This window comes from Plecotus auritus (assembly GCF_963455305.1).
Source record: "Plecotus auritus genome assembly, chromosome: 8".
NCBI classification, from domain to species: Eukaryota; Metazoa; Chordata; class Mammalia; order Chiroptera; family Vespertilionidae; genus Plecotus; species Plecotus auritus.
This window is the reverse complement of record NC_137782.1, coordinates 150,017,842-150,040,464: the sequence shown is the minus strand read 5'-3', so window position 1 is coordinate 150,040,464 and position 22,623 is coordinate 150,017,842. Positions and strand designations below refer to the sequence as shown.

The window sequence follows — 22,623 nt, the reverse complement described above, 5'->3', positions numbered from 1 at the left end:
TCTGCCCCAGATCCTAAAGGGTTTGAAAGGCATGTGCACATTCCACGAATCCCAAAATACAGATTTTCTGTCCAGATTAAAGGCGGCAAAGCCAGACAAGTGGAGCACAGCCCTGGCCTGGAATCTCAGATGGGAGGACAGAGACAGTGAGCTGGAGCCGGCTGGATGAGGCCTTGAGGGCCATACTGCATTGGACACTTAAAAAAAAACAACTTGTTTACCAACTGCACAATACATGTTATTTCTAGAAACATAAGAAAATACAGATAAGCACGAGGGGAAAAAAAATCCCCATGTGCTCACCAACCTAAGACTGCTAACATGTTTGTCTAGAGAGAGAGAGACAAGACAATCCATCTTCCATGGTTCTGGGGCCCTCCTGCTGGTGCCGGGCCCCGCTTCCCCAGGTACCTGCAGAAAAGCTGCAGAGAAATTAGCGTCGATGGACCCATTTCCTCATCTGTAAATTAGAGCTGATGGGAATAACGACTTGCAGGGGTACTTGCAAGAATTAAAGAAGCTAAAGTAGTAGTGCTTAAACCAGTGCCTGAAATAGAGTAAGCACTGTACCTATGATAGCTATAAGAATAATAGTTATTTTATTCTCTTTCTAGACTTTTTACAATATAACATACAAAAACTATTATATATATTTCTATGAAAATTGGGTTGTACTGTAGACTTTGGCAATGTTTTTATTCTCACGATCATCCTTTCATGGACAGATTTGTTATTAACATTAGCTAACATTGATTGCTTCCAGTGGAGATAGGCCTGATGCTAAAGTGTTTACATAAATTGTCATACTTAATCCTCACAATAACTCTGTGGGGTATAAGTACTGCTACGACCATTTTACAGATGAGAAAACTGAGGCTAAGCAATTTAAATAATTTGAGTATATAGAACTGCACATTCACCTCAGCCCCAAGATAACCAGGACAGGGCCAAGGCATTGCCAGTGGATGAATTTAATCGGCAAGTCTTTGCTCAGACCCTACCATGTGTAGCCCTGTCTGGGCAGACAGGGGGAGCAAAGCGGGCAGGAAGACAGTACCCATGAGAGCAGAGCTCACAGTGGAAAGCAGGTTGTGTGATTCAGATGACTGGTGTAAGCACGTATTGGTTCAATGTGAGAGCTTGATCGTACCATGGGTGGGGATCCCTCAGGATGCCTTGATCAAGGGTATGATAGAATGACAGTGACATTGTAGGGACACTAACCCCTTCTTTCTCAATCTAGGAGTAGCTCGGAGAGGAGGAAGGAGAAGTCCCGGGATGCTGCAAGGTGCCGAAGGAGCAAGGAGACTGAGGTCTTCTACGAGCTGGCCCACGAGCTGCCCTTGCCTCACAGTGTGAGCTCCCACCTGGACAAGGCCTCCATCATGCGGCTGGCTATCAGCTTCCTGCGAACACACAAGCTCCTGTCCTCAGGTGAGGCTGGTAGGCGCGCCCAGTAGGCTCCGTTGTGTCAGAGTTAGAAGGCCACTGGGAAGGTCTCCCCACCCAGGAACTCCCACTCTGCAAAACTTCCACCCACAGAAACACCATCATCAGTGCTTTACTCCTTCATGTTACACCCCTCCCTTCCAGCAATGAACTTTACCCTGAATACAGCCATGAGATGAAGGGCAAGGACCGGACCAAAGAAATGCATGGGCACCTGGAGGCTAAGAGGAGAGGGGGGCTGGGAGAACAAAGCAGCTTTTGCTGGCCTCTCAGCTGCCTTCCCATTGGCTGTATCTCCCAGCTACCTTCTCCAAAAGGACAGAGATGTGCCCAGACGGTCTTCCCCTCTTCCTAGCCAATACGCCAGGCTAATTATTTGGTGCCTCTGCTCTTGGTTTCCTCAACTGTAAAAAGAGGTTAAAAATGCATATTGCATAGGGTGTCGGTGAGAATTAACCAAGATGCTGTCTTTAAGGCGCCTGGCCCAGCCTCACTCATTCATGCTGGGGCGTCTTTGACAGATAACAACCGCCCCGTGGAACTAACTCATTCTCACCCTCCCTGGTATCTCTGTAAGTCTCAAGTTCACAAAACATTTTTTTTTCGCAGAGTTTACATTCTTCATAAAGCCATTTCCTGTTAGTCCTGACCGAAAGAGATGGCCTCAGGAATTTCCCAGTTTCGGATCCTATGCGACAGTCCCATTTAGTCGGTCAAGTTTGTAAGGAATCAGGGCGGTGGGTAGTGTCGCCTGTTGTGGCACTACAGGTTGGCAGCATCCAAGGTAGTGAGGGCGAGGGAGGCGGTCAGGGAAGGGAAGGTTCTTTGGTGGGTGATTTTCAGTTTTCCTGAGTGAGCAGAGTGCCTTGGAGCCGGGTGGATTCCGCCATCCTGTTATGAAGTGGCTATTCTGGGAAAGTAACCCTGAGCAAGGGGAATCCAGTGTGAGGTTGGGAGGCCAGACGGACAAATGCTATTCTGGGTCCTGGAGCACAGGAAGGATGTGAGGAAAAGACTTTCAGAAAATAGGATGACAGCTCAGTGGGCCCGAGGGTTGGAGGGCTCAGCCTGTACTGTGAGTGCAAAGAATCTTGGAAAAGTACAGACAGGAGGGGGAGAACCAAGGGCACAGACAGACTCTGTAAAATACTTTCAAGGAAACAATGCAAAGCTGTGGGAGGTTCGTTGTCATACGTGCTACAGAAAGAGGGAACAATGGGCTGAAGTGTAGGAAGGGCCTGGAGATGCCATCTCAGGGGACATGCGTACCTCTTTCTTTTAAAGAGGCTCATCTCCTGGGACAGGTCAGGGCAGTATCTGAACCTGCTCTACATATACACAGAGTCGGCAGTGGAAAATTTAATAACTAGATGTAGACCCTTCCTGTCACCCAGAAATATCTTCTCAACTTCCTAGTAATGGTACTTGAAATTCTGCTCTTAGACATTAATTCCTTTGGGTTAATCATTGCTTCCTCCCACCACCATCCCCCATTCCTCCACCAACAGAGAGCCCCAGAAAGGTGAATACATTAATCCCAGGACACCTCTTGGATTGAATTTGGACTGTAGAACGTTTCACAGATGATGAAACCTGAAGCACAGAGAAGCCAAGGTTGCCCAAAGTCACACATTTGGGACAGGGCGAATCTGTGCCTGAAATTCAAGTCGTTCTACGTCTTGGTCCATCTTGGGAAAAATACCCAGGAGGGCAGGTCCTTTCTGCAACCTGGGCAGGCGAAGATGTTGACAAGGACTGGGTGTGTGTGGAAGAGGAGGGGAAAGGCAGGGAACCAAAGTTAAATGGAGGTGCTGGGGGCCGACCCTGAGCAGTGGGGAGGGGAGGAGGTCCTCACGCATTCGGGGAGTTGTTCCTGTCCTTTCTTTTAGTGCATGGCCTTGTTTTCCATGTTCTCCCATCCATAAGCCTCTCAGTGGTTCAGAAGCTGATTTTGAGAGGACCCTGCATCAGAAGCTGAGCACATCTTGCACGTGTGCGGACGGGAACCCCCTGTGTGCCAGACACTCCAAGGGAGATAGGAGCAGAGTGGCCACAGCGAGACCTCACACATCTCCACTCGGGAGCCTTTGTTGCAAGTTGTGGACACAAACTGCCTGCCCTCTGGCTGGGCTCGGCCCCGGACCAACAAGAGTCCTCAGCATATCAGCTCTGGTCCTCTCTGTCCCAAAGTAAGAAATGGCAGGAAAGGATACAAAGCCATCTGGCCCTGGTGTCCTTGAAGGAGCGGTTCTCATACAACAAGCATCGCCCGGGGGAGGAGGAGATAGATGGCTTTCGGTGTCCCTTTCTCTCCCCTCCCTCCCAGGCTCCCACCACACATTCCCTCAACCTGTTGTTGAAATTGTTTCCAGGAATTGTGTGGGAGACACAGGATCTTTTTCTTTCCGAGTCATAGTTTGCTTTTCAACACACATGGCTCAATGAAAAGGAGCAAGGATTTGTGGGCAGATAGACCCGAGTCGGAATCTCAGTCTGGCTGCTTTTTCTCTGCAGCCTTGTGGGAATTTCTTTCCTGTCTTTGAGCTTGACTTTCCTCCTCTGCACAGAGGGGATAACAGGACTTTTACCAAGCAATGTTGATAAGGATTGAGATCATGGATATAAAAGCCCATATCCTCTTGTCTGTCACATACTAGGCTCTTGATAAGTGATAGCTTAGAAATCAAAATTACTAGGAACAAGTAAATCGATCTATGATCAGTATATATAAATAATATATATAATAACTATACTATCCTCTTGCCTACCTTTCAGCAAATTCTGTCAAAACGCAGAGTTGGCCGAAACCGGTTTGGCTCAGTGGATAGAGCGTCGGCCTGCGGACTGAAGGGTCCCGGGTTCGATTCCGGTCAAGGGCATGTACCTTGGTTGTGGGCACATCCCCAGCGGGAGGTGTGCAGGAGGCAGCTGATCGATGTTTCTCTCTCATCGATGTTTCTAGCTCTCTATCCCTCTCCCTTCCTCTCTGTAAAATATCAATAAAATATATATTTTTTTAAAAAATGCAGAATTGCCACACTTTTCCAGGTCAAAATAGACTCATTATTGAAACATTTCTAACAAAGGTGAGCGCTGATGTTGGTTCATTTTGTAATAGGAAATAGCTGGTTGCATACCTCAGAGTTCAAAAGGCGAAAAAAGACCAGGTTTTTGCTTTAGAAAAGTTTCTTCTTTACTTAGTAACATGTTTCCCTTTGATTCTCACAGTAGGCTGTTCTGTGTGGGAATGTTGGAGAGGAAACCTCAACGCTAAGAAATTCAGGCTAGGAGTCTGGGCTGCCGATTGAGATTTGTATCACAGGAAGCAAACTGAAACAATAGCTTTATGATATTAGCTTCCACACTGGGCCGAGAACAGAACACACTCTGACGGGAACATCGGTGGAAATACCACTTGATTGTCTTAAATCCTCTTTCAAGATGAGCTCTGCAAACTGTGACCAGATGAGGGTCACTTCTGCATTCGCAGGGCACGTGTAATAACTGTAAATACGCAAAATTGGCTTTTCACCCTAAAACGGATTTTTTTTTTTTTTTTTACTTCCCCACACTCGTATATGGTGAAATCAAATTCATTTTCCACGAGAGCTGGGGATTAATGTCAAGCAAGTTTTCTAAAGAGAATTGTCAGGTTGATTATTGATTCATTGGCATTTGCTTAGTGAAGACATCAGTCTTAATAAGAGATTCTGATTTCCTGATCTTTAGACTACTCAGGGAAAGATATTCAAATGTGGGACAAGACATCTTAAAGTTTTTACCGTGACCTGTTCATGCAGGAAGAGTGGAACCACGGGAGGAAGTAGTGGAGGCAGACGTGGTTTCTGGTGCCTTCTTAGGATCACTTTCAGGCTTGTTTTCCTAGGTTTTCACCCCCTACTTTTTACTGCCCGTCCCCCTTACCTCATTCACCCTCCAAACCAAGGCCTTTTTCTGTCCTGTTTGGAGAGGAGCTGATAAGATGATTCAGGCTAGGATGTTAATGTCTAAGAGTAGCTAATGGATAATCTCTTCTAGAGATACTGACCTCGTGTAGATCATTTCCTTAAGACTTAAACCAAAGAAGGATCTGGTCAATCAGTAGGTATTCGCTAACCCCAGTCCTGTGCTACAGCGTATGAAGGTTAATTCAGAGAGGTAAGATAGACTAGTAAGTTATGTAAAGAACAAAGGAATGAATCTCTAAGGGTGAACTTTCAAGGCCATCGGGGAGGCCAGAAATAACAGGTGAAACCAATACCTTCTGCCAAAGATGAGGGGAGCCCAAGCCTGCTACCTGGGAATGGTGGTGTTTACAGGTGTGCCTAATGATCCCAGTAAAGGATCCCAAAATAATTTCCTTGCGGCAACAATGACTGCTCTTGCAGTCCGTACCCCCAGGAATTGGGGGTGGGATGTCTGTGGCCCTGGGAGAGCTGGAGGAGAGGAATCGGTCTGAAAGGAATGAGAACTAAGTGGAGACTGTCTGCCAAGCACATCTGAACCAGGAAGATCTCAGCAGCATGGCTTTTACATGGAGTCAAAGTAGTGCTGGGACCTCTCAGAGTAGGAAAGAGGGACAGCGCCTTGGGACAGCCTGGTCAGCATCGTGTGCCCTGCCACCCTGCCACTCACCCCAGACGCCCAGCTCCTGCTGCCCGAGGGCCCGCCCCATACGGGTGGTACTGCCTGAAGGAAATGAGTGGTGCTCCGGAAAAAGTGCTCCGAAACCTCAGCCCGCGCACATCCTGGCTGTGGGGAGTCATCAAAGCCTGTTTACAGGGCCTATTTTTAGCATTAAAGGATCTTGTTGTGCTCCCTGGGCTGCGCGGGCTGCAGCTCAGCAGAGTGCCCCTGATTGTGGTGACCTGCCCTCTTCTTTGGGGTCAGAATCTGAAGGGTCTTGGGAAGCAAGAGACAGACTGAAAACCCAAGGCCGTTTGAAGACGCCTGTGGGCAGCGTGTTGAGCGCCTCCAGTGGGGCTCTTTATTGGGTGCCGAGGGGCTTTCTCCCTTGCTGGGTAGCCTCACAGCAGTGTATCTTTGTCTCCACCAGCACCATCCAGTCCTTGGGGGCAAGGCTTGCTCTCACACCTCTCCACACGCTTGTACTCCCTAAGACAGGACTGAGCACAGAGGAAGTGACACTTGGCGGCAGATACCTAATTTCCTGCTTTGCGACTAGCCCAGGGCAGACACATACATAAAAGGGGCATAATAAGTGCATAGTTGGTTTCCCATGTGCCTAACACTGAGCCGGAGATTGGTGATGCATTAGGGAATGCACATGCTCACAGGAAAGAGCGAGAAAAGGCAGCGGAGTCTTCAGCCGAGAGTGATGTTCATGACCCCCAGCCTCTTGCATGAAAGTCTGCCTCTGTCCCATAGTCTTCACCCTCAGCTCCAGCTGACAGGGAGCCAGCCAGGTTCCTTCAGAAGCCCCCAGAGGATAAGCAGGTGCTGTGGGAGCAAACAGTCCCACAGAGGAAAGAGGCCCGGCTGTCCCCGGGTCCCCAGGGGCCCGGCCTGCTGGCTTCCTGGTCCTCCAGCCATTGTGACTTCAGTTCCAAGACGTTCTGTTTCCATTCATGGCCCCCCGAGTGCCCCTCTCCCTCCCGCCAGAGGCCAGCTGGCTAGCTGCTGTGGCTACTTTCGCCACCTCGTGGAAACAAGTGTCCTGGGCATAGATGGAAACCAGTTTAGCTCTGTCAGAACTGTTAAAAACAGGAAATTTTAAGCAGAACTATTTCCTCTGGGCCTAGTTAACTCAAATAAGGTTGTCTTGGTATTACTCCAGATTTTGAAGTCAGTGTTGCCACTGAGATCAAAGAAATTAAAGAGGAAAAAAAACTCCTTCATAGGCCAGAAATCACAGGGCTGGCCTCTGCTGTCTGAAGGAGGTGGTCACCTATCTGGTGTCACTTAAATGGTGCTGAAGGCCTCTCCTCACCCGCCCCAAAATAGGTCACCCCCTGCCAAAACAGGCTGATTCAACCAGCGTTGGAATTACTCTCAGGGCCTTGAATCAAGGTGGTGATTCTCAATCTGTGGTCCGAGGGCCAGCAGCTCCGACGTCACCTGGGAGCTACCTAGGGAAGCAGATTCTCAGCCCCGACTGGAGGCCTCCTGAGTCAGAACCCTGGGGACGGGGCCCATCGAGGGCCGCCTCATGCAGTGGGACTGTGCAGGCTCCACACTTAGAAAGGTGCTGGGCCTGGTTTAATTTTTCAACAAGAGGTCCCACATGTTTACTTTGCACTGAGCCCTCCAAATTACATGGCAGTCCTGAGCCCAGAAATCCTTGTTTTAGGAAGCCCCGAAGATGATTCAGGTATATGCTCAAATTGGAAAGCACAGAGTTCAGTCATTGTCTTCCTGAAGCCTCTGTTCCAGTATAGACCTTAAATGAGAGCCTAACGTTGTCAGGGGCAGCACCCTCACCTGGCCTCCAGTTCATGGTCATCAGTTTAGCTGACTAGTTAGTTGGCAGACACCACGTGAGCAGGGATCAAGTGTGGGTATGTGTGCGGTATAAAGCCATTCCCAGATGGTCTCCCTTCCTATAGGCTAGCTTCCTGCACCAGAGTGTGGAGAGGAAAGAATTTCCCTCCTTTTGTTCCATGATTTCAGCAAATCAGAGGGGAAGCCACAAGCATACTACTCTGTAGGGTCCACTCCTGACTCTAAAGGCTAGCCTGTCCCCAGACAGGCCTGTTCTACTCCTCTGTAGAAATAGTAGCTTCTGTGACTCGGGCACATTCGCTGACCCTGTGTGCTCATCCCAGGCCCCCTGTTTGGGCACGTGGCAGACACTTAGATGGTTGGCCATGTGCATTTCCAGAAAAGCCCCACTCCATGCCTGTGTGCCATCCCTGGCAGACATCCGTCTATGCCAGTCACATCTGTGTCAACACCACATTCATACAAGCCATTCAATCCCCCTTTCTTTCCAGTTTGCTCTGAAAAGGAGTCCGAAGCTGAGGCTGACCAGCAGATGGACAACCTGTACCTAAAGGCCTTGGAGGGTTTCATTGCCGTGGTGACCCAGGATGGTGACATGATCTTTCTGTCGGAAAACATCAGCAAGTTCATGGGACTCACACAGGTGACCACCTGCCTCTGGGGAAATGTTTCTATTTGGGAGTAGAAATTAGTGGAAGGTTCTGATCACATCTCTCCTGACCTGTCCCTGCACATACCCACACTCCTCCCTCTCTGATCCCCAACCACAGCCTCAGAACCACACTTTCACCCCCTGGCCTTGGGTTTGGCATTGCTGAAGGCCATCCTGGTGCACAGCTCTGCTGACTAGGCTAACAGGCCCGCTCTCATGAATCAAGTCTCTGACATCAAGGGCAGTCCTGTTACATCCGTCTGCCTGTGGACTTCACACTGAGCTGGGAATCTGAGAAGATCTGATTCGGTCTCTTCCCTGTGTCCCAATCTAGCAGGTGGCTCAGCTTCCTCTCGGACCCTTCTACTTCAGTGTTTGGAATACTGAAGTCCAGCCTTGTTTTTGAAACAGGTGGAGCTAACAGGACACAGCATCTTTGACTTTACTCATCCCTGTGACCATGAGGAGATCCGTGAGAACCTGAGTCTCAAAGACGGTAAGGTATTCTTTATTGTGTCTCCTTCATTCTTGTGCCACCTGGGAGGGGATCTGTATTCCCTTTGTATATGAATGTAGGAGACATGGATCATGAGTATCATGACCCAGAAAAACTGACAACGCAACATACTCCAGAAGAGCCTGTAAGAGATCGAGGGCACATACTAGTAAAGGACCTGATACTCAGAAATCTCCAAGGCAGCCAGACTCCTTACATGGCAGCCCAGGGCTCCCCAAAGTGCAAAAGTGGAAGCTTCCAGAGTGATGCTGAAGTGGGCACAGCATCACTCTTCCCAATTGTGTTGGTTAGAGCAAGTTACAGTTCAGCCCCAAGTCAGAGTGGGAGGGGACTACACAGGCCGAGAATATCAGGAGGCTGGCTCATTTGGGCCACCTTTGGAGACTAGCTACCCTGGAGCCAAAGACTAAATGTGGTCCCCTGTGGAGACATAGGACAGGCAGATTTTGATGAGAAGAAATTTAAAAGGTTTAGTGTATTGTACTCTACCTGTGGGGCACCCAGTAGGTGCTGGTGGATGGGAGAGCCCATACAAGCAGAAAGCACTTTGCAAGGCAGCTGGAGTTACTGCTTCATCTCATATAAATGGGGACATTCAAGCAAAGATATGAATGAGGATATTATCAAGACTGAGGCTTTGGGCAGAAGAGGCGGTCAGTGACTTTTGAGGTCCCGTCTGAACTTGACATCAATCACTGCCCTGGGCAGATTCTGCCCATGTCTAAACATTGCCTTTACCATCTCTCACCTGTCACTGCCATGATGTGTGCTTGTCCAACCTGAATAACAGGGGAGTGGTACTAAGCCTGCAGGGTTTGGCTGCTGTTACCGTACACTCTGCAAAAGGAGACATTTTATTGGCCCACTTCCACCCTTGTTACAGACAGAACTTACAGCCTGGGCTTGCAAAATGCAGAATTTCAACCACCCCTACACCCCACCCACCCACTAACCTCTCATGCAGCCCATTCTCTCCACCTGAAGACCTCGGACCACCGAGCTCCTAGAGCACACAGCCTGGAGAGCACTCCATGGGCTGTTCCATGTCTTATCTGCACTGTGAGAACTTCTTTTCTGGTTCTATGGGGAAGGGGCTACGGGACTCTGAATCCCTTCCTAAAGCAGGTGTTTGAAGCCTAAGAAAACCAGTCTCTTTTATATTCTCTACTCCAGAAACCCATTGGTCCTTGGGTTCTCAGTCTCTAGTCTCTGTCTGACCATGTGACCTGAACCAAGTCCCTTCATTACTCGGTTCCTTGGAATCTTTCTTTTCAAATTGGCAGTATTGAACCAGGCAAAGTCTAGGACCTTCCAGCTCTCCAGTGCCGTGATTCACAGCATGATCCTAGTCTATTTATCTAAGTAAACTTTAGGTCTCTTGGTCCACGTATCCAGGACTTGGTATCAAACTCAGTAAATCAGCAAGCAGATCCTTATTGAAGGTGCCGGCCTGAATGGACTCATAATCTGGAAGCAAAGGGTTAGTCTGAGCACCAAGAGGAAGATAAGACCAGGAGGCAGATTGTGAAAAACTTTGAAGGCCAGGTGGAGGGCCTCGAACTTTATCCTGTAGACAGCGGAGAGCTATTGAAGGTTTTTGAGCAGGGGTGGAGTAATCTGATTGGAGCTGTGTTTAGAAGATTAATCAAATGCTAGAATGGCAAGAATGCAGAGGCTAACAAGTTAGGAGGCCACGGGAATAATAACCCAAACTACAGCCTCACTCATCTCCAGACTTGAGCTGCTTTTGGTGGTGGGCCAGGCCCCAAGATATAAGAACATCTCCTATGAAAATTAAAATTGTAGGACACATTGTTAAGTATGGAAGGCATGGTTTTATTATGATGGAGGAATATCCTTTCTTTTAAAAAAAAAAAATCCACCAATTTGGTCCATTATTTAGTGGGCTCTCCTGGGGATGTATAAGATAGAATCAAAGGTGAAACAATTCACTGGACATACAGATCTTTGGGGATATGACAGTCAAATAAATCACAGCCCTCTGGAGGGTTCGGTGCAGAGGCTGGTGGCTATGCCTGGAGGGAGGAGTGCGAGTATTTGAAACAAGGCTCTGAAATGTTCTCAGATGCTGGGCAGGGGACAGGGGTGCACCTTGGGGACTCAGGATCGGGATGGTGTGTAAGGCAGAATTTAGACATGGACAATGGGACTCAGATGACACTTTCTGCATTTATCAGTTTGTTTTACAGAAAGCGGAGAAAGTTCTGAATGGGCAGGCTACTTGGAAACTATAAGGAAGGAAGCTATATTGTTTGTCTTGGTGATTTATTTAATTCTGGCTGAGAAAGGATATCCATGTTGAGTTAATTCTCAGAGTGGACTTGCTCACCAAATCCCAGGAGATTTCTACCAGAGGTCTCTCTTGATCTTGACATAAGTCACTTGAGGGGGAAAGGTGATGGCACATTATCCTGAATGCAGCCATGGTTGGTGGAAAATAGGGCACAGGAAGGTACAAATTCCTGTGGGATGGGAATGAGGAAAAGACAGGAGTGTGTGAGGGACATTTCTAATCTGAGAGGCATATCCCCTTCGAGTCACTGTGGTCTCACCTAGACTATCCCTTGGAATCCTCCTAGGGAACCTGCACCGGCCCCAGCAGAGATTGAGATTGTGGCCAATAGTCACTCATTGCCTTGCTGCTGTGAAGGGAGCACCTCCCACGTGCTAGGTGCAATGGAGAGAAAACAGTGTAACACCCCTACTCTTTAGGTGCTTGTACTCCAGTTGGGGGGCAAGCAGGAGACGAGAAGGCTTTAGTCCATAGGCCACGATGGTCCTCAGCGTTCATGGCAGGCTACAGGTGCTAAGAGAGCAGAGACTTGGGAAATACAAACAATACATCGCACAGACAGCACTGCAACTGGGTCCCTCTTCTGTATAACAGTGAAAAGCTCAATGGTTCTGTCCACCCTTCCTCACCCAGGCTCTGGTTTTGGGAAGAAAAGCAAAGACATGTCCACAGAGCGGGACTTCTTCATGAGGATGAAGTGCACTGTCACCAACAGAGGCCGCACCGTCAACCTCAAGTCCGCCACCTGGAAGGTAGGGCAACACCAGGCACGGGCTGAGCCCCAGATGCGCCCCGCCCCATGCTCTCAGCCCCACATCTGACCCTTCACGGCTGGTCTCCAGGTCTTGCACTGCATCGGCCAGATGAAGGTCTACAACAACTGCCCCCCGCATGGGGGTCTCTGTGGCTACAAGGAGCCCCTGCTCTCCTGCCTCATCATCATGTGCGAACCCATCCAGCACCCGTCACACATGGACATCCCCCTGGACAGCAAGACCTTCCTGAGCCGCCACAGCATGGACATGAAGTTCACCTACTGCGATGACAAGTAGGGCCCAGGAGCGTGTGTGCTGTGGGCAGAGAGTGTCTTGCACGCACGCGTGCGTGTGTGCGTGTGTGTGTGTGTGTGTGTGTGTGTGTGTGTGTGTGTTTTAGTTGTGCCAGTGATAAAGGCATGGGTCTCGGGGGCATAAATGTTGTATTGTTGGGGTGCCAGCTTGTGGGCCTGGGTCACCATTTCACTCCATCCACGCAGCTAAGGGATGCCTAACACCATCTTTGGCTGCCCCCCATTGATTAGCGCCAGGGTCTGACTGCAGAGCTATTCCGGTGTGCGGCTCTGTTGTCATTGTTGACCATTGTATGTGTACATCCCTCTGCATATGTGTGTCAGGCTCCTGAGGACATTTCCAGGTCAGTCTGCTTCCTCAGGGGATGAGGGGCAAGAGGTCTCCATCAGTACCCCCAATTCAGATGCCAGCTGGGAGCCCGGGCTCTGGCTGGGAGACTGCCCCATGGCTGCATGTTCTGCACATATTCTCTTGTGTTACTGAGCTCTTACCTCAGTCTTAGTCGCTCCTTCTGTGTCACCTCTACTCTGGCTACTGTCCAGCCTAGTTTTGAAGGCTTTTCGATAAAGAGACCTAAACCAGACTCTCATCCCCAAAACCAGGCCCAACTGGAAATTCTCTCATCCACAGGACATCCAGGGGTATCTAGCTTTCTTGATGGGCAGGACCCAACTTTCCAGGCCAGGCTGTTTCTTTTCCCTGATTCTAGACTAACCTGATGTTGGATGGCACACCTTCTTAGAATTGGCCAACTCTCTGGGACAATTTAAAAATGTCTGTAACAGCATCCTTGAGTCATTCCTGTCCCCCGGTTCTGACCATCATGGTGCCTGGACTCACAGCTCTTGGAGGTGGTGGAAATTACATAATTACAAAGAAACACTCTAACCTCACAGGGAGAAAATGTCATGTATGAAGACTTTTGCCCTGGTGCTGACACCGTCAGCATTAATTATAGTTGTTAGCACTGTTGTTACTATACCGATGATGATGATTAGAGGGAAAGACTGCTCCAAAGGCAGGCACCAGAGAAATCCACGTGTGTGTAAGGTTATTTATCAGATGCAGTCTTTGTACTCACATGAACGTTCTTGGCAGAAGACAGTTTTGTAACATGCACCCCTCTGTGTAGTCTTCTGAGATGACGAGGGACATCCTGCTGTAGAGCCCATGTCTGGCTTCAGAGGAGCTGGTGTCCCTGAGGAGCAGCTGTAGCACTGTGGATGGGGGCAGCATGTCCCCACTGTCACCCACAAGCACCGGGAAAACCCTGCTGTCCTAGAAAAGAGCTTGTCCTAGGTCAGTGGTCGGCAAACTCATTAGTCAACAGAGCCAAATATCAATAGTACAATGATTGAAATTTCTTTTGAGAGCCAAAGTTTTTAAACTTCTTCTATCGCCACTTCTTCTATCGCCACTTCTTCAAAATAGACTTGCCCAGGCCGTGGTATTTTGTGGAAGAGCCACACTCAAGGGGCCAAAGAGCCGAATGTGGCTAGCGAGCCACAGTTTGCCGATCACAGTCCTAGATAATAGAAGAGAGGAATTTTTTTTTTTAAGCTTAAGATTTTGATTGTTGTTACAATGAAGGAAAAGAATCCTCTGGAAAGGGTAATTTGAAGTTATTCTTTATTCATTATCTTGTTTGGAATGTGTTTCAGGTCATTTCCTGAAAGCAAGCAACCTTTGGATAAAAGAGGAGGGGTGACATGAGGAATTGGGAGTGAGAGTGGTTGAAGAGGAAAGGGACACAGCCCTGAAGTGGGTTCAGGGCTGGCAGGCCGAAGTTGCAGTGGCTGGAAGGGATCTGTGGTTTAGGGCTTTGAGACTCCCGAGTGTGGAGGCGATACTGCATGCGAGTTCTGCTGGATACATTGCACTTGAAGCGAAACCTTGCCTTTCACGAAACCTAATGTCATGGCCCAGGCTCTGAATTCAGTGGTGCCGGAGAGATGATGCAGAGGTATCTGAAGACCTAGAATGCTGTGCTACACAGAAGTTGTGTTTAACCGATTAGCAGATTAGTTAACAAGGGCACAGACGTGGCTTAGACAATTTATAAAGTGACTATTTTAAGTCCTTAATCCCTGAGTATTATTTCTCGATTGCTTTGATGAGGACTGGTATATTTTAGTTTTGGTAGCTTGTTTTGTTTTCATTGTATTGGGATGGGGAAAAGCATATTTGCAGTCTCTCTCTCTCTCTCTTTCTCTCTCTCTCTCTCTCATATTTTCCTTAATACCCTTCCAAGATCAGTGTTTCAAAAACTAACACTTGCATATTATAGCTAATGGGGGGTGATTTCCCATTTTAATCATGGAATGCACTAGTTTAGTGGCATCTGACACACACAAAGGGCTATGATTTCCTACAAAGGGATTTTTTTTTCCCCATAAGGAAAATTAGAAAGAATCTGATGAAAATGTAAGTCAATCCGAATCCACAAAATCACTTTTGAGAGCATTTGGTACTTCTTTTTAGATGTATTAAGATCACAGACCTAATCAAACAAATGAACAGTGGGTCTTGGAGAAAAAAAGAAGGAAGAACAGAGAGGAAAAGGGAAAGAAAAATAAAAAAGAGGCAAGAAAATAGGATTCTAATCTTGTGTTTAACTCTCAAGTTTCCAAAATCAATTCACTCTGAAACATCTGAATTGGAGTGAAGGAATGCAGATGGTTCAAAATGCATTTGTCCTGCTCCTTTTAATAAAGGGTCAGAGGACTGTATTAACTCTTGCATTAATTATTTGAAACATAGTAAACATTTTTAAAATGAATTCTATAACAATTTATATATGTCAAATGCATTTATGTGTATATAGTCGACTGCTCTAGACAGGGAGAGTCAGGTTGAGTCACAAGGTTAAGGAAGAAGAATGTCCCAGTCATCAATATAGCTGATGATCTCATCTTCATTTATACTCCATTTCCTAAAACACTGAGCAACTAATTAATGAACTCTTCTTTATTGAGCATCTACTCTGCATCGAACCCTGTGCCAGAGACTTTTATATTAAAGGAGTAAAAAGAAGTGGTCCCTGACCTCGAAGAGTTTACAGTCTGATACATGAGCAACTTGATGGAACCACAGTGAATAGTACAAACTAGACTAGACAGTGGTTCTCAACCTTTTTAACGCCGCGACCCTTTAATACAGTTCCTCATGTTGTGGTGACCCCCAACCATAAAATCATTTTTGTTGCTACTTCATAACTGTAATTTTGCTACTGTTATGAATCGTAATGTAAATATCTGTGTTTTCTGATGGTCTTAGGCGAACCTGCTAGCGGTTCTCAACCTGTGGGTCGCAACCCACAGGTTGAGAACCGATGCTGTAGAGCCTAAGACCATCGGAGAACACAGATATTTACATTACGATTCATAACAGTAGCAAAATTACAGATATGAAGTAGCAACAAAAATGATTTTATGGTTGGGGGTCACCACAACATGAGGAACTGTATTAAAGGGTCGCGGTGCTAAAAAGGTTGAGAACCACTGAACTAGAGCATTCCATTCACCCAGAATGAAGACAAAAATGTGTTCGGGTAGTTTAAATTGGGTTGCTTCTTCAATTCAGGTGGAGGTGCCATCTAGTGGTGAAAGAGAATAACTGGAAGCCAAGCCATCATGGAGGGCACAGCAAAATCTGTATTTTACATAATCCCACTGTGATTTTGTCAGTTTTATGAGTCTTCCTATACCTTAGAAGTAAATTATAAAAGCAAATTATGTGGAGAGGATCCATATAACTGGGAGTGGAGTGGAGGGAAGGCATCAAAAGTACAATAAAAATTTGAAAGTGACTAAGAGCGGCATGTAATCTTTATAAGCAGAGTTTGAGGGCAGTCCTGTTTTGGTATTGAATTAAGGCAGCATAGGCATAATAATATCAGAAGCATAATTTTAATAAGTTAAGATGCCTGCATTTTAAATTCTGTGGCTCAAATTTATGGTTTTTTAATACTAAGAAGTGGGAATAGCAAAGATAATAATAGTGAAGATAATGCCGAGAATGTCAATGAAGAAAATTAGAGCCGTGAGTTATAAAACAGATACACATCAAAACACCTGGAAGGCAAAAAATGTTGAAGTCTAGGAAGAAAATAATTTGCTGATTCATGCAAATTAATAGTCAAAGACTACATACTTTCAGGCATATTGAGATACATTTAACAAATTGTTTTGTTTTACTTTTTTAAGAGGATGGGTGGCATCTTTAAAGTCAAGGTGATCTTTTCAGATCAATACATTACATGTCATTTTTTTAGCTTAATATATAGTGTATTCTAAATATTTTTGCCTTTCCTCTAATTGGCTTTTCTCTACACATCTTATGCAAGAGGATAGAGTGTGTTTCTTTAAATCCCTGAGTTAGAAGAAACTTTAAATGCTCCCCTTGTGCATCTGTGTCTCCTGCAAATGACAGTCTTTTTTTTTTAATGACAAAATCTTGAAATCAGCCTAACAGAGTCTGAGCATATACATATGAGAAGTGCACAAGTGTTACCTGTCTAATCTAGTCTGCTTGAGATACTCCTTGACAGGGGCAGCCCTACAAATTCTCTTTGGAATTTATTTCAAAGTTTACTAGACCTTGCAATTCAAAAGCTATTCCTCCTACACACTCTGGTTCTTTCTTGCTATAATTCAAGGCAAATTTCCTCTAACTGTGTGTGGGTTCCAAGGCAATGGAAGGCAGCTGCAGCATTTGGTGGTGCTCAGAGCAGGATCAATCCAGGATTGAGCCAGGGCGACCTTCCTAGGAATAAATTCACCTGGCCGGGGAAACATCACACAGACAGGATGGAAACTGATTACCCATTGACTACAGTGCTAGCTATATAGATTTCACATGATTGTATCATATTTGAGGAAAGCACAAGGCTAAAAGTACTATTGTTTAAAACAAACAAAATCTGCATAAAAACATACTAAAACAGAAGGCATTCTGCTGACTAATGAGTTTGCCGACCACTGCTTTAACCAATCTTGTTTACATGATTACTTTACTTAGCAAATCCTTTACTTGTGTGGGGAACCGGGGTGAAAACTGCAGCCAGACCTCCTTTGACTCCGGGCAGTGGCTCCCGGAGTCGGGGCGCTTGCTGCTGTGTCCCACGGGGACGGGCCCTTGGCAGTGTCACTGGGAAGAGCAGCCGCCGCCTTATTCCTAATGGGTCTGTCTCTCCTGCCTCCTGAGGCGATGGCACGGACACTGTAGCTGATTTTCCTCCACCTCTTGGTCACAGGTAGTCCGTGTTGGAAAGAGCCTCTGATCATTTTTTAAGGGTAAAGGGCCATTGAAGAGCAATGAATCCCTGACATTTTGCATTGTGAAGGCATGACTATCTGACTCTGAAATCCAGCCCCTGATGGTTGAACCTTGTATTTACTTGGGGTAATGCTAACTTCAGAATTCAACAACTTATTCTTTCCTATTTTGTTTTCTCTTTTTCTTCTTCCTCTGCCTCCCACAGTTGCCTATATCTGCATCTCCCTCCCATCCTCCCCCCAGATCTGTTTCTTTTTCCATTTTATTATTAGAGGGTGACCTTCTCACTTATAAAATCTGGTAGGTTGATTTTTATATTTCCTTCTTCTCTAAAAACAGAACAGCCCTACTGAGTCGACTTCTCCCTTAGTGAGCCCCAGGGGCTCTTAATTAGAAAGAAAAGAATAAATAGTTTCCCTGTCCCCTGTGGACAGAACAGATGAAACTGTTATCATAGCTCTGGAGGCTTCTCTGTGTGGGGGGGTGGGGGGAATTAGCAGGGAAGGTCCTTCTGTGCATAGTAGCCCGACCCTATAAACAAGCCGGGTTCATTACCCTCCCCATGGCGTCTGCGTGCCTACAGATGGAGGCGAATGACCATTAGCTTTAAGTTGGGGTTTCCTGGCTTTGTGAAGCCTGACAACTTGAATGTTCGTCAATTGTGTTTGGGGCATATGCGTATTTCCCAGTTTTTATAGTCTGTTTAAAGGAATGAAGAAGGAGACATTAAATATTTGTTTTAGTTGACAAGATAAATGAAGGCTGCTACTGAGAAGATAGCAGGCCATTCTGAAATCTAGGTTTGTTTGTCCACTTCCAAAACATGCCCATTGTGTGCCTTTGAATGGATGGTACATTAATTTGATTAAACATATTTTATTATGAGGCAGATCATAACAAACATTCGCTTTGAACATTTTCATTTAAAGATTCTAATCTTGAAAGAAAATTGAATTTCTTCAGGGACTAGGATCAAATCTTGTCCAGAAGAGCCTCATTTTTGAGAGTCTCTTTAAAATTCTAGACCTGTCCAGGAAACAAAGTGGCTTATCTGGCACATCTACTGCTATGTCAGCAGGGCCCCCCAGTGCTGATCCCCAGGCTAAGCTTTAGAAAGGCACTGACCGGCAGAGAAAAGATATGTGGTTGTAGGAAAGGAGGGGCCAGCACTGTCCTACTGTCTCCTCATTCCCCCGTCTCCACCGCGGCTAAGGTGCCACGTTGGGTGCCAGCCCTGGGGAAAGGGTGACAGGAACATGCCCATTGCTGATGAGTTCAGAGATTCTCAGAGGGGACAGATCCTCCTGGTGTGTGACCAGTTGGCTGATGCAAATGAGCTCCTGGCATCTCCCTGGAGAGACCTCCCCTGGGCTGAAGCAGCTAAGACCCAGGCTTCTCAGGCCTGTTCAGCTGCCCCTTGTTGCACACAGGCTTCAATCCCCAGTCTCACCTTGGCAGAGAACTTGCCTCTTCTCTGCCCACATGAACACTAGACACCTTCCAGAAAGGGTGGATTGAATATCTCGAGGGTTTCTGATGAGGGGTGTGTGTGTGTGTGTGTGTGTGTGTGTGTGTGTGTGTGTGCGCGTGCCTGCATTGAGGCAGTTCATCCTGTACTAGGAGAAAAAGTAGAGAGAAATGGTGCCCAGATTCCTTAGCAGTACTGGGACAGGCAGGGCTCTGGTTTAGGTCCTAAGAGAGAATCCACTGGTCAGCTACTCGCGTATATGCCCATGTAGGGGAGGCCAAAGGAGAAAGTGTTCCCTGAGTTCAGGGGTTGACAGCCTAGGTGGGATGTGGAGAGACAAATACATAATTCTCTGTGACATTGTGTTTGCCTGTATGGACTTCATGAGGAGACATTGGCGAGGCGTCCATGAAGAAGGTGAGGGCCTTGAGCTGGGCCCGCAATAGTCAGGAGTTAGAGAAGAGGGAAAAAGAATGCATCAAGGTTCTGCAGCAAGAATGAGTTCAGCGGTGTGGGGAGCTCTGAAGAGAGGGGTCCACCAGGGCAAAGGGTACAAGACATGCTGAAGGTTAGTTGAAAATCAAATTGCATGGGAGATGGAAACTAGAAATTAGGCAGAGTTTATTTACTCCTGATATGGTTGGAAATGGGTTAAGCTGTAGATGCTTAACCAGGGGAGTGGCAGAATGCAGGTAATATTTTATGATTTATTCTGGTAGATAAGTGCAGACCCCTTTGGAAGGAACAGCAGAGACAGTGCTCCTGCTTTCCTCTTCATATTATTAATCTCCAACACAGGTGATAAATGATGGAGCCAGACCTAAGAGCCATGCATCTGACACAGAGCTTGGAGTGGTGAGAGTAGCATCACTTCTCATTTGTGATCGGCCAAATTAATGAGACAATGAGCCCATTAGAAAAAATGTGTGAGATAACAAAGGTTATGAAAAATAATATGTAGGTATGACATGGGGATGTGGCTAATCTGGTGGTTCTTGTACAGGGCTGGTTTATTTTGATGACTCCACAGAGCTAAGAGTTAAGTGGCTCTTCATGGTTCTCCATACTTGCCTTTTCTCTGTCTACTTTCCATCAGAAACAGACACCTTACAGCAGGAAGCGAGGCACAGTTAGGACAGCCAAGCCCGGTCCTTTTACAGCTACACGTTTATTGGAGAATGTGATGAGGAGGCACGTTTCTATGGCTGTGACTTTATATTTCTTCCTCTCCATACCTCCTGCCCTTCTTCCATTCCTTGAAATTGAAGTAGAAGAACCCATGGAAGGCAGGCCCATGTCCAAGAGGATTGTGCGGTCACCAGGCAGGACAGGAGGAGAAGCCATGGAGGAATGAAGCTGCAAGCACAGCTGGGGTTCTCCCCGCCCCAGGTGCAGCCTCACTCTGCAGTTCACACACAGGCAGAGGTCATCTCCTTGCTGCTCCCCACTTGGGGCCACGTCATTTTCACTTTTCATTTATATTCCCCTCTACTAGAATAAGCTTGACCTAGTAATCAGGAGGCCCTGGTTTTCATTCTTGCCCTGTCCTGGACACATGTGTGGACATCATCAAATTGTCTACCCTCCCTGGATCTCTACTCCCTCATCTGCAAAAACTGGGAGGTGGGGGGTGAAAGCATGATTGTTGGAGACTAGGCATATGTGTATATTAGGGCTGGGGTAGGAGTCCCCTGAGGAGCTCCTTTTTCTTCCTCCCCAAACATGACTTCAGGAAGGGCAGGATGGGCAGGAAGACTGGAGGTTGGGCAGACCCACAGCTGCAGGTTGACCACCGTGTGTTTTTTGCATGCATGAATGGTGTGACCAGGAAGCCAGTAGTGTTTTCATCTGCATGTGTGCATTTGACTTACCTTGTGGATTTAGTTCCTTGAGTCCCTTCCCACATTCATATGGTTTCTCTTCCATATGCTTTTTTTAAAAATTCAGAATCACAGAACTGATTGGTTACCACCCAGAGGAGCTGCTCGGCCGCTCAGCCTATGAGTTCTACCATGCACTGGACTCGGAGAACATGACCAAAACTCACCAGAACCGTAAGTTCCTGGAGTGTCCCATGTGGCTCCCTTGCGTGTGTGGAATTTGACCTTGAGTGGGGTGTGACTGATGAGGCAGGAGAAGACCTGGTCACCTCCCTTACAGAACCACTGTCTTATGCTGCAGGAAGATGTACCCTCAGGATGGTTAGATTAGAATTTGTTTTTTCATGCCCTGGACCGGAATCGAACTCCGGACCCGCCAGTCCTTGGGGCCATCCCTCTATCCACTGAGCCAAACCAGCCAGGGTCAGGATAGTTAGAGAACCAAGGCTGCCACCAGCCTATATGACAACTTCATGCAAATGAGACAAAGGACCCTTCCTCCAGGGGGACGCACCCACACTAAGCCATGTGACTTAGAGAGTAGAAGGTGGGCTGAACCTCATTCCCCATCTCTGCTGGGGTTCTCCCTGCCCCAGGTGCAGCCTCACTCTGCGCTTCACACACAGGCAGAGGTCATCTCCTTGCTGTTCCCCACTTGGGGCCATGTCATTTTCACTCTTCATTTATATCCCCCTCTACTAGAATAAGCTTGTCTGCACAGCCTGTGGAACAGCCCTGTAGAGGGTAACTCGAGACACGGAGTTACCTTGGGTTATGTGCTCTAGAAGTAAGTACACCCATTCAGAGAAGAGGAGGACTGGGGAAGTGCAGAAAGGAGAGGATAGGGCACTAGAGTTGGACACCTTGAAGGATAGGGGAGGATGAGACAGAAGGAAGGTAGCAGGGCCTTGAGAGAAGTGTTGAGGCAGGCCATAGTTCCCTAAGAGTTTGCTTGCTGGATCAAGAGAACTCAGTTGGAGGAGGCTGTCCAGCAACTCAGTGAGGCATATGGAGACTGCTTTGCAGCCTGAAAGAACCCGAGTTAGACCTTTCTGCAGTGGAAATGTTCTACATCCACATAGTCCGCAGGTGGCCTATGCAGTACTTGAAATATGTATAGGGAAACTATGGAGCTGAATTTGTTAAATGCAATTAAATTGAAGTCACTACAGTTGGCTAATGGTCATCATATTGGGCAGGGCAGTTCTAGTGCATTCACCTGGCCATATCCCCAGCTCAGGCTTCCCATTTGCAGGCAATCCAAGATGATTTTCTTGAGTCCATACAGACCATCAACATGCAAGGACTCTGGGTTGATAACCCTACACTCGGTCACTGAGGAATGATAGCACTGATCCCTGCCCTAAGGGATCTCATCTAAGGAAAAGGGAGGGCTGTGGGCTCCAAGGGAACCAGGTGGCTCATTCCTTTAGCCACAGTATCTAGCACAGTGTTAGATACAGTACAAGCACTAAATGAGTGATAAACCCAAAGACATAAAACATATTTGGAAAAGAATGCTTCAACATAAGTG

At 47.0% G+C, this 22,623-nt stretch overlaps 1 protein-coding gene across 1 annotated transcript in view; it reads left to right on the top strand.

Annotated features, from left to right (window-relative positions):
- EPAS1 (endothelial PAS domain protein 1) overlaps positions 1-22,623 on the top strand; it is a 79,779-nt gene that overhangs the window by 44,299 nt on the left and 12,857 nt on the right. The window contains exons 2-7 of the mRNA XM_080685581.1: positions 1,244-1,434; positions 8,403-8,554; positions 8,975-9,059; positions 12,028-12,146; positions 12,237-12,442; positions 21,157-21,263. Of these exons, the coding sequence (XP_080541707.1) occupies positions 1,244-1,434; positions 8,403-8,554; positions 8,975-9,059; positions 12,028-12,146; positions 12,237-12,442; positions 21,157-21,263 (860 nt within the window). The remainder of the gene's footprint in view (positions 1-1,243; positions 1,435-8,402; positions 8,555-8,974; positions 9,060-12,027; positions 12,147-12,236; positions 12,443-21,156; positions 21,264-22,623) is intronic.